The 17,537-nt window shown below is 42.6% G+C and overlaps 1 protein-coding gene across 3 annotated transcripts in view; it reads right to left on the bottom strand.

Moving 5' to 3' along the window:
* The window catches only part of LOC141148563 (uncharacterized), a 76,806-nt gene that overhangs the window by 15,724 nt on the left and 43,545 nt on the right, over positions 1 to 17,537 (bottom strand). For all 3 annotated transcript variants that reach the window (XM_073636120.1, XM_073636121.1, XM_073636122.1), the window contains 4 exons: positions 16,190 to 16,489; positions 11,729 to 12,076; positions 11,322 to 11,633; positions 4,256 to 4,603 (listed from right to left, as the gene is read on the bottom strand). In XM_073636120.1, coding sequence (XP_073492221.1) covers positions 4,256 to 4,603; positions 11,322 to 11,633; positions 11,729 to 12,076; positions 16,190 to 16,489 — 1,308 coding nt within the window. The remainder of the gene's footprint in view (positions 1 to 4,255; positions 4,604 to 11,321; positions 11,634 to 11,728; positions 12,077 to 16,189; positions 16,490 to 17,537) is intronic.

The raw sequence follows: 17,537 nt of genomic DNA, 5'->3' as shown, positions 1-17,537 counted from the left end.
GGATTATTGTCTCAACACTACAACACTTTTGGGGTGATGTAATTGCTGTTTTATGCAAAAATGGGGGTTATTTCCTAAGGACAAATACACTTTGCACTACAAGTGCAGGTTCAGTGCAGTTGCAAGTGCACTTGTAGTGAAATGTGTTTTTGCATTTAGGAAGTACCAGCCAACACTGTTTTTTATAAGGTTACCCAATCACGACATTTTCTGCACTCAACACATTTCTGTCAGGGTCAGCTAAAACAAACACAAGCAGTAAATGTCCACAAAGAATTTCTTTTGGTTGTTTTTTATTTGAAAAAGGTTTCACAGATTGTCTGGCATATTGATAGCCCCCCTACCCGCAAAGAACTCCAGGTATCGTAACCGGACATCACGGGCACTCAGGGAGGGCAAGCCAGGACGGCCACTTTCAAGCGCTGTCAGTGTGGTTTGATGTAGGATTCCGGCCTCAGGCCCAACTGAGCCAGCATAGTTGGCCGAATGTTTCGTTAAAAAGTTATGGAGAACACAGCACGCCAGTATAATATGGTTTAGTTTATACTCCGCCATATGGATGGGTGTCAGAAATAATCGGAACCGGCTGGCCAGGATTCCAAATGTGCTCTCCACCAATCTTCAGGCTCTGGCCAGCCGGTAATTAAAAACCCTCTGTTCCGGGGTGAGGGTCCTCATGAGGAATGGCCGAATCAGGTGGTCCCCCAGCGCAAATGCTTCATCAGCAACGAACACAAATGGGAGACCTTCAACATTGTCCTCTGGAGGTGGCAAGTCCAAGCTGCCATTCTGGAGACACCTGTAGAACTCCGTCTGGGCGATCACTCCACCATCGGACATCCGGCCATTCTTCCCCATGTCCACATACAGGAACTCGTAATTAGCCGACACCACCGCCAACATCACTATACTATTAAACCCCTTGTAATTATAATAGTACGACCCCGAGTTGGGTGGTGGGACGATGTGGACGTGTTTCCCATCAATTGCCCCTCCGCAGTTAGGAAAGTCCCACCGCTGGGCAAAGTGGGAGGCCACAGTCTGCCATTCATGTGGCGTTGAAGGAAACTGTTCAGGAAAAAACAATAAACATTACTATTTTTTCACAGAAACATGGCAAGCAGATTATACACAAACATTATGGGGCAACCTCCAGATAGCATTTATTAAGGGGAATTTAACAACAACAAAGTATAAGGTACACCTATCATATTCCCCCTCCCCCCCTCATGGGCCATTTCTAACATTATAGGGGGGGGGACTCTTGGACAGGTAACCCTCTTCACTTCATTGAGAGATGAATGCCTAAATACAGGGTATTACTTGGAACAGCCCCTCCTTAGTTACACTATTGGCAGACCACTGGACAGGTAAGAAGTGTCATAATACAAAGATATAAATACACACTGTACACATTTGAGCACATTTGAACATTCTGCTATTACCTATCAAGATAATAATAGGATACAAAAACTTTAAACAGTACCATTGGAAAGTATACAGGCAGGCCCTTGCACTACATGCTTTGGGGAATTCATCCATAAATCTAAGCACTAAAGAGATGGGTATAGTGTGTATGGGTTTGGCAAAGTCAGCAGATAGATGATTGAGGATAGAGAATTGGGATCAGCTGACTTAGCAGTTGGGGGGAGGGAGGGTTACAAAAAATTTGGGGACACCACAAAAAAAAGCCTCTGGCACTCTGCCTGAATTTAAATCAAAAATAACATTTTCAAACATTTTAGGCTGTGTTTGGGGTAAAGCACTACTATAGAGCTGATAAAATACATTGTTAAGTGACTACATGAGGTGAATATAGGGGCAGGAGACACCATGCTGGAGAGGTTATTGAAGGGCAAATATGTATGAAGGACCTAAAATAATAATTACATAAAAATCCAGCATGCATGAGGACAAAGGGGACATTCACAGCATATTACAATCATGATAATTAGGGAATGAGGAAAGAAATACAATATATTATCAAACATTCAATACAATAAAATGTGATATAAAAGGAAAAAAATCTTACCTTCATATACTCCTTCTGCAGGACCTGGATGATGGCAGAACAGGTCTCTGGGATAATGATCCCCAGAGCCTGGGGGGAGATGCCTGTCGAGAACTTCAAGTCCTGCAGACTTCTCCCTGTGGCCAAATACCGCAAGGTAGCGACCAACCTCTGCTCCGGAGTGATGGCTTGCCTCATGCAGGTATCCTGCCTGCTGATATAGGGGGTCAGCGAAGCCAACAAACGGTGAAACACGGGGTCCGTCATCCTGAGAAAGTTCCTAAAAATCATCAGGATTATTCTCACGGATCTCACGGAGCAAAGGCATATGAGAGAACTGGTCACGCTGAAGCAACCAATTCTTGGTCCATGAACTCCTCCCCACCCTGTTCATGGACTGGACTTGTGTCAAGGTCAGGACTCCAACACCAAGCCCCCGCACAGCACGAACTGTACGAGGAGTACGCATACGAAACATGGCTAGAAAACGGTCGGCTGCTCAGAACGAAGTAACAGAACGCACTGAAGAACAGCAAGGCCTGTGAAGAGCGACCTGAAAACCAGTAACGAACGAACAAGAATACAATGACTACCTAAAGTCACGCGGAACTTGCTGCACGCACTGAAGAGCAGATACAAACCCACAAGCACAAACTGAACGGCAGAAAACGATCTGAAAGCCACGAGTCTGAAAAAGCGCGAATCGTCTCTCACCAAACTTTTACTAACACGAGATTAGCAAAAGGAGCCCAAAGGGTGCCACGCTTGGTTCTGAACCGGCCTTTTCTAGTCTCGTCGTACGTGGTGTACGTGACCGCGTGGTTGGCGATCGGAAATTCCGACAACTTTGTGCGACCGTGTGTAGGCAAAACAAGTTTGAGCCAACATCCGTCGGAAAAAAATCCTAGGATTTTGTTGTCGGAATGTCCGAACAAAGTCCGACCGTGTGTACGGGGCATTAGAGTTTTTAGAGATGTCCTTTTGAGAGACCTTGATAACCTAAGAGTACAGAAAGTTAAAATGGCTAAAGACTTACAACTGATTAGATCCGTTATCTAAGAGGAGGGGGAGAGGGGCAGGGCTTCGGGCGCCCACATCGTGGACCGTGGGACAGGTGAGTGTCCGATCATTAAAAGTCAGCAGCTACACTTTTTGTAGCTGCTGACTTTTAAATAGGTGGAACTGCGCTTTATATTCAGCCTGACCTGTGTACATTACATGCAGCCTGATCTGCATGTGGTGACTGGCGAGGAGACAGACGCCCTGTATTGAGACATGGCGACGATGGGGGGGGGCCTGGTCAGTATTCGCTCTGTAAGACGTACAGGCATTTCTCCCCATTTTTGGAGTGGAATGAAAAATATGGTAAGTAAATGAATCCTAGCATGCCTTAGTAAAATAAAACAAAAAATAGCCTGATAATCAGGTTCAACGGTCCCAAATAGGTATACAATCCTATCAGTTCCCAGATACAATAATCAGAAAAAATGGTGCAAAACTTGCACACTATACGTACAGTATATGCATATTTAATGCAATCAAGTAAAAAACCAGAGTGCTACAAACATGAATCCATGAGTCAGAGTAACATACAATAAATTTACATTAATTAACTACAATATGCATAGTATATGAGAGTGAAGGAGCAAATTACCCTCAATATGGCACCCAGGTATCATGTACTTTTATTTATTTTATTTAAATGTATTTGATTTTACATGTTTTATTTTATTTATTTTTTCATTTATCTTTATTACTATCACAATGGGGATAACAGGCCTCCTATATGATATCTTTGGGCAGGTGACAGGTCCTCTTTATGGAGACATTAGTGGTCTATTAGACCTCTGATATCTCCCCTGCCCTCCAAAACAAGTACAGATGGTGCTTGATTAGCTGCGTCCCTGGCTGTAGCAGTCAGGGGATCACAGCTCTGAAACAGAAAGTGATGAAATAATTGTAACTTTTGGCTTCATTAGTCACAGATGAGATTTGAGAATAGATGTTCCTCTATCTCCTGTGTTTAGCTATCCTGCTATCCTGGCCATTTACCATGGTCCCAGGCTCCCCAGGTGGCTGGTGTTGGCCCTTCCCATTACAGCTGATCTCCGGCTGTTAAAAATGATACCAAGCTCATGGCTGCAGCTTGTTATAACCACTTGCTGCCAGGAGGTTTATGAATGTTAGTGGTTAGTGATATAACTTCCTTCCCTCTTCTCTTATTGCAGTGTATGTGGTACTCACCAGTCCTGTGCAGAGCTCCTGTACTTTTCTCTATTGGTTGCTCCAGGCTGGGATGTTCCACCCTGCAGATATATTCCACACCCTGATCTCTCTCCAGAGAGGGGGAGAAGGTCACACTTGATATACATCCATAGGGCTGATCATTCTGTCTCTCTAGTGTAATATTTAATATTCTGTACATCCCATCTGAGGTCACAGGATACATTTCTCTGAATTGCTCGTGTTTTCTGAACCACGTCACATTCACAGCATCCGGGAAGTATTTTTTTACTGCGCACTGTATGGTGGCTTCTTCACCGATCCTCAGGGGCGGGACTGACATCTCCACTTGTGGCCTCCAGGGAAAATCTACACAAATGAACGAAGGATGAAAGGTAATTGTACACAATGTATACAGCACACCGCACATAGAACCAAGAAAGTAAAGCCTTGAAAGATATTTTGTATTCCCTAACAGCTGAAAATTAAAGGATAACTAAACCCAGGAACAAAATGCAATATGTTACAACCCTTATGTCGCGTACACACGGGCGGACTTTTCGACCGGACTGGTCCGACAATCTTTCCAACGGACTTTTGACAGACTTCCGACGGACTTCCGACGGACTTGCCTACACAAGATCACACCAAAGTCTGACGGATTCGTACGTGATGTCGTACGACCGGTCTAAAATAAGGAAGTTCATAGCCAGTAGCCAATAGCTGCCCTAGCATCGGTTTTTCGTCCGCCGGACTAGCATACAGACGAGCAGATTTTTCGACCGGACTCGAGTCTGTCGGAAAGATTTGAAACATGTTCCAAATCTAAAGTCCGTCAGATTTTCAACCGAAAAAGTCCGCTGCAGGTCCGATGGAGTCCACACACGGTCGGATTGTCCGCCGGATTTGGTCCGTCGGACCAGTCCAGTCGAAAAGTCCGCTCGTGTTTACGTGGTATTAGATATGGTGGCTGTATTAGTTTTCTTTTTTAACCACTTTAGCCCCAGAAGAATTTGTCCCCTTCCTGACCAGGCCATTTTTTGCGATACAGCACTGTGTCGCTTTATGTCCTTTTTTACCCACAAATAGAACTTTCTTTTGGTGGTATTTGATCACCACTACAGTTTTTATTTTTTTTCGCTATAAACAAAAATAGAGCGACAATTTTGAAAAAAAAACACAATATTTTTTACTTTTTGCTATAATAAATTTCCCCAACATTTAAAAAAAAAAAAACAATTTTTTTTCTCAGTTTATCAGGCTGATATATATTCTACATATTTTTGGTAAAAAAAAAAAAAAAAAAATCACAATAAGCGTATATTGATTGGTTTGTGCAAAATTTATAGCGTCTACAAAATAGGGGATTTACATAATTTTTATTATTTTTTTTTATACTAGTAATGGCGGTGATCTGCGATTTTTAATTGGGACTGCGACATTGCGACCGACAGATCGGATACTTTTGACACTTTTTTGGGACCACTGAAATTTATACAGCGATCAGAGCTAAAAATAGCCATTGATTACTGTATAAATGTCACTGGCAGGGAAGGGGTTAACACTAGGGGGCGATCAAGGGGTTAAATGTGTTCCCTAGGTGTGTTTCTAACTGTTGGGTGATGGGACTGAGTGGGGGAGGAGACAGATCGTTGTTCCTACTTAGTAGGAACACACGATCTGCCTCTACTCCCCTGACAGAACCGGGATTTGTGTGTTTACACACACACATCCCCGTTCTTGTTCTTTCAGGAGCGGGATCCGGCGGACATCACTTCCGCCGGGCATGCGCGTCAACTCTGGGGATACACTGTGGGTGCGCACGCCTGCTATAGCATCTTAAAGAGCCGACGTACAACCTGCCACTGTATAACTGCGGTGGCTGGATGGCAAATGGTAAGCTAGGAACATTTTCAGGAAATACAGCAAATACAGTATCTCACAAAAGTGAGTACACCCCTCACATTTTTGTAAATATATTATTATATCTTTTCATGTGACAACACTGAAGAAATGACACTTTGCTACAATCTAAAGTAGTGAGTGTACAGCTTGTATAACAGTGTAAATTTGCTGTCCCCTCAAAAATAACTCAACACACAGACATTAATGTCTAAACCGCTGGCAACAAAAGTGAGTACACCCCTAAGTGAAAATGTCCAAATTGGGCCTAAAGTGTCAATATTTTGTGTGGCCACCATTATTTTCCAGCACTGCCTTAACCCTCTTGGGCATGGAGTTCACCAGAGCTTCACAGGTTGCCACTGCAGTCCTCTTCCACTCCTCCATGACGAGCCCCAGACCATGACACTCCCACCACCATGCTTGACTGTAGACAAGACACACTTCTCTTTCTACTCTTTACCTGGTTGCCTTCACCATGCTTGACACCATCTGAACCAAATAAGTTTATCTTGGTCTCTTCAGACCACAGGACATGGTTCCAGTAATACATGTCTTTAGTATACTTGTCTTCAGCAAACTGTTTTCGGGCTTTCCTGTGCATCATATTTAGAAGAGACTTTCTTCTGGGACTACAGCCATGCAGACCAATTTGATGCAGTGTGCGGCATATGGTCTGAGCACTGACAGGCTGACCCCCCACCCCTTCAACCTCTGCACAAATGCTGGCAGCACTCATACGTCTATTTCCCAAAGACAACCTCTAGATATGATGCTGAGCATGTGCACTCAAATTCTTTGGTCTTCTTATAGCCTAGGTCATCTTTATGTAGAGCAACAATTCTTTTTTTTTAGATCCTCAGAGAGTTCTTTGCCATGAGGTGCCATGTTGAACTTCCAGTGACCAGTATGAGAGAGTGAGAGCGATAACACCAAATTTAACACACCTGCTCCCCATTCACACCTGAGACCTTGTAACACAAATGAGTCACATCATCCCGGGGAGGGAAAATGGCTACTTGGGCCCAATTTGGACATTTTCACTTAGGGGTGTACTCACTTTTGTTGCCAGCGGTTTAGACATTAATGGCTGTGTGTTGAGTTATTTTGAGGGGACAGCAAATTTACACTGTTATACAAGCTGTACACTCACTACTTTACATTGTAGCAAAGAGTCATTTCTTCAGTGTTGTCACATGAAAAGATATAATAAAATATTTACAAAAATGTGAGGGGTGTACTCACTTTTGTGAGATACTGTACTTGTTGATCTTGCTAAAAATACAAAGCCCTTGTCACTTCCTGTGAGCTGCATTGAAGAATAGCTTCCTTCCTAACTATCTTATGTAAACCACCAATTGTCCTGCCTCCTGTGTAATGGAGATGAAGAGATACGGACATGTTTGTAGTTCATATCTGGAGAGCAGTATAGGGTGACAACCATGGCTCCCTCCATAAATACAATGGGGGAGGAAGTGTTATTTGCAGGATTACCAGTTGAAAATAAAGCAAAAGAAGCTTAAAAAAGGAAACAAGTGCAGACACCAAACTGAGGACCAGTAATTTGCAAAATATTACATTTTTGGCTTTGGGTTTAGATACACTTAAAAGGGGTTGTAAAGGTAAATATTTTTTCACCTTAATGCAATATATGCATTAAGGTGAAAAAACTTTTGACAATACCGCCGCCCCCAGCCCCCCCGTTTTACTTACCTGACACCTCGAAACTCAGCCGCTCGCTCCCGACATCCATTTCGCCGCTCAGCCTGGTCACTGATTGGCTACAGTGGATGGATTGAAAGCAGCGCAGCCATTGGCTCGCGCTGCTGTCAATCACATCCAATGACGCGGCGCGCCGGGGGCGGGGCCGAGTGATACAGTGAGCGACTATAGCCGCCGGCTGTATCACGGGAGCGCGCCCGCAATAACTAACCACCATGCGAGGGAGTTCGCATTAAGGTGGTTAGTTCTTGCGGGGAGGAGCTGAAACAGCCGCCGAGGGACCCCAGAAGACCAGGTTTGGGGCCATTCTGTGCAGAACGAGCTGCACAGTGAAGGTAAGTATAACATGTATAACGGGGGCGCGCATCGCGGCGATCGGTGGAGCGGTGTGTCAGTCTGACACACCGCTCCACCGATCTTGGTAAAGAGCCTCCGGCGGAGGCTCTTTACCACGTGATCAGCCGTGTCCAATCACGGCTGATCACGCTGTCAATAGGAAGAGCCGTTGATCGGCTCTTCCTCACTCGCGTCTGACAGACGCGAGTAGAGGAGAGCCGATCGGCGGCTCTCCTGGCAGGGGGGGTCTGCGCTGATTGTTTATCAGCACAGCCCCCCCTCAGATCACCACACTGGACCACCAGGGATCGCCACTAGGACCACCAGGGAAGGGGCAACATGTGGATGGCCAGGTATGTACTCCATGGCCATCCACATGTGCCCAGTGTGCTAAATCTGTGCCAATCAGTGCCCACAAATGGGCACTGATTGGCACCATCATGTTGCAGTGATGCCCAGCAATGCCACCCTTAGGGGCATCACTGCAAACAAGCAGTGCCATCAGTGCCACCCATCAGTGTCCATTCATGCCACCTGTCAGTGCCCATCCGTGCCCATCAGTGCCCATATATCAGTGCCCATCCGTGTCCATCTGTGCCAACTATCAGTGCCACCCATAAGTAACCATCAATGCCACCTATGAGTGCCCATCAGTGCCGCCTATAAGTGTCCATCTGTGCCACCTATGAGTGCCCATCAGTGCCGCATACCAGTGCCACCTATCAGTGCCCATCAGTGCCACCTATCAGTGCCCATCAGTGCCGCCTATCAGTGCCCATCAGTGCCGCCTATCAGTGCCCATCATCAGTGCCCGTCAGTGCCACCTCATCAGTGCCACCTCATTGGTGCCACCTGATCGGTGCCCATCAGTGCCGTCGTATCAGTGCCCGTCATTGAAAAAGAAAACGTACTTATTTTCAAAAAGTTTTAACAGAAACAAAGAAAAACTTGTTTTTTTTCAAAATTTTCGGTCTTTTTTTATTTGTTGCGCAAAAAATAAAAACTGCAGAGGTGATCAAATACCACCAAAAGAAAGTTCTATTTGTGGGAACAAAATGATAAAAATGTAGTTTGGGTACAGTGTAGCATGACTGCGCAATTGTCATTCAAATTGCGACAGCACTGAAAGGTGAAAATTGGGCTGGGCGGGAAGGTGTCTAAGTGCCTGGTATTGAAGTGGTTAAACATAAATGCATGCTGTGCATTTGGAAATGTGCAGATGTGGATGAATGGTAAAGCAAATGCAATGTGCGTTGCTGTTTGTTTTTTAAACACATGACAAAGCACATGTTTTCTTTGCTGGTTGCTCTGAACACATCCAAAATGGTAACACTGACGTGAAACACTTTGCTGCATTTTTTTAAATGCATGGTAAAGGGTGCATATTTTTATTGCAGGTTGCCATGCGCTCAGAAACACGCAGATGCCAGCAAACGGTAATGCAAGTGAGCCGCACGTTGCCATGCGTATTTGAAATGCCCACCAAAGCGTGCGTTTTCTTGCAAGTTGCCGTGCATTCGGAAATGCGCAGATGCCAATGAATGGTAGCACAAGTTTGATGCACGTTGCCATGCGATTTCAAAATGCTCCGCAAAGTGTGCCTTTTTTCTGCAGGTTGCCACATATGCGTTGCTAAGTGTTTTTGAAAAGCACAACAAAGTGCCTATTTTCTGTGCTGGTTGATTTCGCAAGGAAGTATAGAAAACCATTACACAGAGCAGGGGAGTATAGAAAACCATTACACAGAGAGGGGAAGTATAGAAAACCATTACACAGAGCAGGGAAGTATAGGAAACCATTACACAGAGCAGGGGAGTATAGAAAACCATTACACAGAGAGGGGAAGTATAGAAAACCATTACACAGAGCAGGGAAGTATAGGAAACCATTACACAGAGCAGGGGAGTATAGAAAACCATTACACAGAGCAGGGAAGTATAGAAAACCATTACATATGAGCAGGGGAGTATAGAAAACTATTACACAGAGCAGGGAAGTATAGAAAACCATTACATAGAGCAGGGAAGTATAGAAAGCCATTACATAGAGCAGGGGAGTATAGAAAACCATTACATAGAGCAGGGGAGTATAGAAAACCATTACACAGAGCAGGGGAGTATAGAAAACCATTACACAGAGCAAGGAAGTATAGAAAACCATTACACAGAGCAGGAGAGTATAGAAAACTATTACATAGAGCAGAGGAGTATAGAAAACCATTACACAGAGCAGGGGAGTATAGAAAGGCCCTAATCTCCCTCCTAATACAGTTTCATGCATGGTGTCATGCAACCTAAGGCCAAAAACACTATACGATATAACATAAAAAAGTTTTGCAATGCCAATGAAGCTCCCAAGGCAGATGTCCTTCTGCTACTTTGTCTTTCTTCTCTCTGATAAGCACCTGAAGATTTTCAGTTATTTAAAGCGGAGTTCCACCCAAAAGTGGAACTTCCACTTATTTGTCTTCTCCCCCCCCTCCGGTGTCACGTTTGGCACCTTTTCGGGGGGGGGGGGGGACCTGACAGGTCCCCTTCCCCACTTCCAGAGTCGGGGCCATCTCTCAGAAGCTCAGCCCCCCTCGACTGCCGCCAGGCCAATTAGAAAGAGCAGCGCACTTCGCGTATGTGCAGTAGGGAACCAGCTGTGAAGCCGAAAGACTTCACTGCCGGGTTCCCTTACCGGCAATAGCTGCACCCGACAGCCGATCCAAAGAATGGATGAGGTGCTGACATTGCAGCCTCCTTGGACAGGTAAGTGTCCATATATTAAAAGTCAGCAGCTGCAGTATTTGTGCAGGGGGGGGGGAAGACCTCCGCTTTAAAAGTTAGTTCCAGAAATCATCTCAACCTATGTATGTTTTCAACCTAAAATACTTTCACACATGCCTTCCAAACACACATTTAATTTCATGGAGCTGCCTGACAAATACCCTAAATGATGAAAGTATTCAGGTGAACAGAGAGGAGTAGAGAGAGAAGGGCTTTACCTAATGGTGTAGAAGCAGAGCTTTGGACATAACCCTGTACCACCACATACTGTACATCAGATTTCATGTCTCAAAGTGCAGTGAAAGCATGCAAGTCTTCTTATATACTTTTGTAGAATTCCTAAAGGCATCTCTTACCTTTATCTTTTATAGAAAATTCCTTGTATTCCTCCTCATCCATGGACTCGTGCCTCCAGGTGACTCGTACTCTGAAATCTGGACTCTGTAAAAGATCCTCGGAAACCCCACATTCACTCACAACAGTGAAAGTTTTATTTAGATTAGTTGTATATTTCTCCTGGGATTGGCAGCGTTGTTTCAGCTTCTCTCCTGAGCAGTAATGCCACTCAATCTGGATGTGTTTGGGATAGAAGTTCTCCAGTGACTGATAGAACGTCACTTTCCCGATGCCCAGAGAAGGTTTTAGTAATTTCCTGTTTTTCAGTTTAGCTGGAAGAACAATATATTTGTGTAAGGGTTTAAGACTTTCATTTTGTACAATATCACGCACATGTTTTTGCTTTGTACATTTCTTCTGTACTCACCTTGCACCTGTAGAGGTCCTGATCCTCTCTCTATGGGTCTCTCCAGGCTGGGATGGGACACTCTACACATGATCTCCGATTCTCCATCTGTCACAATTGGTGTGAAGAGCAGTTTGGCTGTACAGGAATAGGTGAGATCGGACTGTCTCTGGGACTGGATGTCTGGGATCTGGTACTTCTTATCTTGTGATAGAGGAATATATTCCTGGGCTCCTTTCTCCTTCCTGCACCAGATCACAGTCACATCATCAGGGAAGTATCCGGAGATGTTGTATTGTAGAGTGTTCTGTCTCTCTATTAGTACATGGGGTATGGGGACCTCCTCAATCACCGGGCACCAGGACAGACCTTTATAAATTGAAGTGAGATTATAATATATAAATGTGTTATTTACTTAATAAAATGCTTTCCAAAGAGACAACCCCACCTGCCCACTGCCTGTTACAATGCAGCTTTGTAGAATTACTATATATATTAGACATCACAATACCGCCTAGTTCATAAAGAGCTATGAAAAAATACAAAACTCCATAAAAAAGAAATAAACTAACACAAAACTGCTTTTTACTTATGTTTGCATTTTGTTTTTGGCTGTAATGTTGGCAAAAAGCGGTGAAGGACCACATCTGGTTTTTAGTGTACTAGAAGCATACAAGCCTGTTTGCAATAACAGGGTACCAGACTAGCCGTTGTAGACTAGTTGATAATGGCCAAAAGTATGCTTAACATATTTTAGCAAAGGTAATCAGAAGAGCAGATGGGAATGTGAAGTGTTGGAATTTGAAATATCCGAGCAAAGAATTTCTGGTGTCAAAATTTCAAACCTAAGAAATTTTCATGGAACATAACCTGATATTAAGGACATTTTCAAATTTTTGCTATTATCAATAACTGCAGCCAATCAGAAAGTTCAATTTCTGTTAAACCATTAGCCAATCGGGATCATAGAGGATCATAGATTGTGATTTTATATAGCATTATTTTCAACGATATAAGAAACATTCTATCTTATCACAATCTATTAAGATTTCTGAGCAGTTAGTGGGCAGCTATGAATATGAAAATGAAAGATTTATAATATCTTTGTGAAATAGACTCTCTCAGTAACGAGTTCTGGCCAGCTCAGTAGATTGTTTTAAAAAAGAGCTTTATGCATTCCTATGTAAAAAAATTAAACTGGATATTAACATTTATAGATAATAACACCATTGCTGAATGTCTTCTAGGGGATCAAATCGGACCATGTTTAACCACTTACAGACCAGGCCTATTTTTCAAACTTGCTGTTTACAAGTTAAAATCATTTTTGCTAGAAAATTATTTAGAACCCCCAAACATTGTATATATGTTTTTGAACACCCTAGAGAATAAAATGATGGTTGTTGCAATACTTTTAGTCACACTGTATTTGCGCAGCGGTCTTACAAGCGCACTTTTTTTGGAAAAAATTCACTTTTTTGAATTAAAAAATGAGACAGCAGTAAAGTTAGCCCAATTTTTTTTTATATTATGAAAGATAATGTTACGCCGAGTAAATTGATACCCAACATGTCACGCTTCAAAGTTGCGCCACTCGTGGAATGGCGACAAACTTTAACCCTTAAAAATCTCCATAGGCGACGTTTAAAAAATTCTACAGGTTGCATGTTTTGAGTTACAGAGGAGGTCTAGGGCTAGAATTATTGCTCTCACTCTAATGATAGCGATGATACCTCACATGTGTGTTATGTACACAGTTTTTATATGCGGACGCTACTCACATATGCGTTTGCTTCTGCACGCGAGCTCGGCGGGACGGGGCGCGTTTAAAAAAAAAATTTTCTTATTTATTTTAACTTTTTTGTTTTTAATTTTTACACTAATCTTTAAATAAAAAAATTGTGTCACATTTATTCCTATTACAAGGAATGTAAACATCCCTTGTAATAGAAATAAAGCATTACAGGACCTCCTAAATATGAGATCTGGGGTCAAAAAGACCTCAGATCTCATATTTACACTAAAATGCAAAAAATAAAAATAAAAAATGAAATGTCATTTAAAAAAAAAATTTAGGAGCTATGGGCGGAAGTGACGTTTTGACGTTGCTTCCACCCTGTAATGATATGGAGACGCGATTGCCCCTGCCACTGCCGACGGCTCCAGCGCGCAACGGAGGGCACCGGAGAGTGGCAGGTGGGGGAGGGGTCCTTCTCCTGCCGCCGATAAAAGTGATCTCGCGCCGAATCTGCCCTAGAGACCACTTTTATCTGAAAGTGGACTGCCCGCTGAAGAAGAGGATACCGGGGATATGGCAGCTAACAGTATTCCTCTTCAAAGTACCGACATATAATGGCGTGGTCCGTAAGTGGTTAATAGAGGTTTGTTTGCCTTCCTCTAAATCAGGGGTCTTCAAACTACGGCCCTCAAGCTGTTGTGGAACTACATGTCCCATGAAGCATTGTAAAACTCTGACATTCACATAGATGACTAGGCATGATGGGAATTCCTGAACAACTGGAGGGCCGTAGTTTGGAGAACCCTGCTCTATATAAACTGTGGGTATAGGGCTCCGTATATGGAGGTTTTAAAAAAAAAAATCCTATGTATTTTTTTTCTATTGGTTGAACTGGATGGAATCTCTGAATAAAATACCCAAGCTCTACTGTTGGTGATGCTAACCAAGGCTGAAGACTGGTGCTCGTGGATGGAATGTGCAGTCCCTCAATACTTTTAACATTGATAGATATAAGCCAGCAACTCGGTGGACTGAAACATTGAAAATCTTTATTAGCTACACAAGTACATCCAGTAAAACAATGCTAACTTGTTTTGGCCACTGTGGCCTTACTCATAGCATGCTATATTTTGGCCACAGCAGCTGAAACACATTAATAATTATTTTTTCTGGATGTACTTGCGTAGCCAACAATGATTTTCAATGTTTGAGTACACCAAATTTCCAACGAATATTTGTTGAACTAGATATTAGGGGTTTATTTACTAAAGGCAAATCCATTTTGCACTGCAAGTGCACATGGAAGTTCAGTTGCTGTAGATCTGAGGGGAAGATCTGAAATCAGGGGAAGCTCTGCTGATTTTATCATCCAATCACGTACAAGTTTTTCATTTTCCTTGCATGTCCCCCTCGGATCTACAGCGACTGCACTTCCAAGTGCACTTGTAGTGCAAAGTGGATTTGCCTTTAGTAAATAAACCCCATTGTGTCTTTTTTCAACCTAAGTAACCATCTTCAGGATTATGTTACCTGGAGATCGTTTTCACATTTGCCACGTTCAGCAGTTGTCTGAATTACTGTTTTGAGAGTAATGACTATTTCTTTCAAGGTGAATGAAGGTGAATTATGTGCAGATGTTGATTTGTGTTCTTTGTTGGTTTTGTCCATTGCAATCTGACACCTGCCTTCGCATCACACAAATGTGAGGTTGTGATTTCTGTGCCCCATTGCATAATGTGATTAAGCTCTTGAGATAACTACATTTAAATGCATACATGTAAGCTACTAAAAGAGTCTAGGTCTGTATTTTGTAGTTTGGTTTTTGCTCTGTTAACAAAGGAAGTATGCAAGCAAAGCTGTTATTATCTGACATTAATTGTAAAGTTGGTTGAATGTGAAAATTCACAGAAAATAATGAAGTGCTGGAATTCTGATTATATTATGAAAGGTTTCTGAGAAGAACACTGAATATGTCCCTCCTGATGGCCACATTCACATTTCCCAATAATATTCAATGGTAATATGTATTCAGAGGATGAGAAAGCAGAAAGGAAAACACAGATCAAATGCTGGTTCTGTAACACTACGTTTTTTTGTTCTCCCTTCCTCTAAACCAGGGGTCTCCATACTATGGCCCTCCAGTTGTTCAGGAACTACAATTCCCATCATGCCTAGTTATGTCTGTGAATGTCAGAGTTTTACAATGCCTCATGGGATGTGTAGTTCCGCAACAGCTGGAGGGCCGTAGTTTGGAGATCCCTCCAGTCTAAACCCATATTCATTCCAGTTAAATTCAATCAAATTCAATAATTTTTGTGAAAAAGTGATGGTTTGATGGGAAGGTGTTTGGACGTTCTTTTATTGAACTGTTGTGGTGGTGAAAAAATAGGATTCTCTTTTGCATTCCAGTTTGATGTATAATTGTCTATTCAGGCTTTGTGTAGGTAAACAGTAAGGGCCCATTCATACGTTATATGCGTTGCTTTGATGCATTGGCATTCATTCTGAATAGCACACAATGCAGCTTACAACAGATGTTTTTTGCAACTTTGTGGTGCGGTGTGCGACCAAAAATGGGTACATGCACCATTGTTTGGGATTGTACCACAAGTTAGTACATTATTACTCATTGCACATTGGGGTGTCGTTTAGAGTTACAGCCACCAACGCATTTACCACAAATTGCCGTGCAGAGGGAATGGGCTCTAAGTTAGTGGTTAGAAATTTGTTTTTCTCGCACTTACCCGGATCCCTCCAGGACAGGACTTGTGATCGCTGTCCATCCAGAGATTTGTGGTTCCAGGTCACATGGAGAGTGAAGTTGGGATTTAATAAGAGTTTTCCTGGGACAGTACAATGACTGTTACCATTAAATGTTCCATCATTATTCTCTTCATACTTCTCTCTGGAATCCAGCTTGTCTTCTCCTGATCTCCAGCTGAGCTCCACATCTTTGGGGTAAAATTTCTGTAGGTTCAGAGAACAGAGCACATCTCCATTGTCACACAGACTTGTCTTCACAGGTCCCAGGGCTTGCGGCTTTGCTAAAATTGATATGTAAAATGCCTTGGTGAAAAGTGCACATTAAAGTGTAGCTGTCTGTTTGGATAGGTTTTTAGTAGTATATTCAGCATAAACACAAGTTCTACTCACCTATCTATGCTCCCTCACTGCCTCCCCGCTTCACTGCAATGCTCACTTCCTTGCTCTAATGGGATGGGGCTTTCAGGGTATGGAGAAGCATTCTACACCACTACTAAATTTACTATTTGCAGGTTTATTGCCAGTTGGAGTTTAGTGACAGATTCTCATTAATATAAATTCACTTCTAAATCCTCTTAAAACACCCCATCTGGCTCTCGTACCATTGGTTGAAAATTATAGTATTGTAATACTAAATTACGGTAAAACTTAAGTTGTACTGGTTAATATTTAATAATCCGGAATGATACCTTAGATATGTGACATAAATGAGTCCATATTTAACATGAGAAAAATTTTCTTAGTGACTTACAAATGATGCAATTATTGCAAATATCACTAATTAATCCTTAATGGATAAAGATCCAAATCAATAGTCCATATATTGTGAGAAGTACATCAATGTGTTCATCCACGGTGACACACGAACAAAACACCACTGAAGAAGTGAAAAAGTAAATAGGATAGTGCCTCCACCTCTGCACGCACTGCTGCTTACCAGCTGTAAATGATCCCCTATCATGGGAGATCAGGTGCGCTTGTGGTTTGTTACCCAGCCTCGGGTCTCTGTGCTGTGCACCAGAAAATGGACTCATTTATGTCACATATCTAAGGTACCATTCCGGATTATCAAATATTAACCAGCGCAACTTAAGTTTTAATTTTGTATGGTATTGTGTGTGTCTCACATGAAGTTGCAGTGGGGTTTTTTGATTTATTCTCATTTATTAAATCATTTTTTGTTTCACAGATAGCGCAGTATTTTAATTTTGTTATATTGTAATACTAAAACTCCTCTGCAGTTTTAACACCTTATGCACAAAATTTCTAGCTGTAAAAATGTAAAAAGTTGGGGCTGTACTAGCTGGCTGTACTAGCTGGTAGGTCTTC

The sequence above is a fragment of the Aquarana catesbeiana genome, linkage group LG06 (genome assembly GCF_042186555.1).
Source record: "Aquarana catesbeiana isolate 2022-GZ linkage group LG06, ASM4218655v1, whole genome shotgun sequence".
Taxonomy (NCBI): domain Eukaryota; kingdom Metazoa; phylum Chordata; class Amphibia; order Anura; family Ranidae; genus Aquarana; species Aquarana catesbeiana.
The sequence above is the reverse complement of the archived record's forward strand: the minus strand, read 5'-3'. Positions and strand labels throughout refer to the sequence as shown.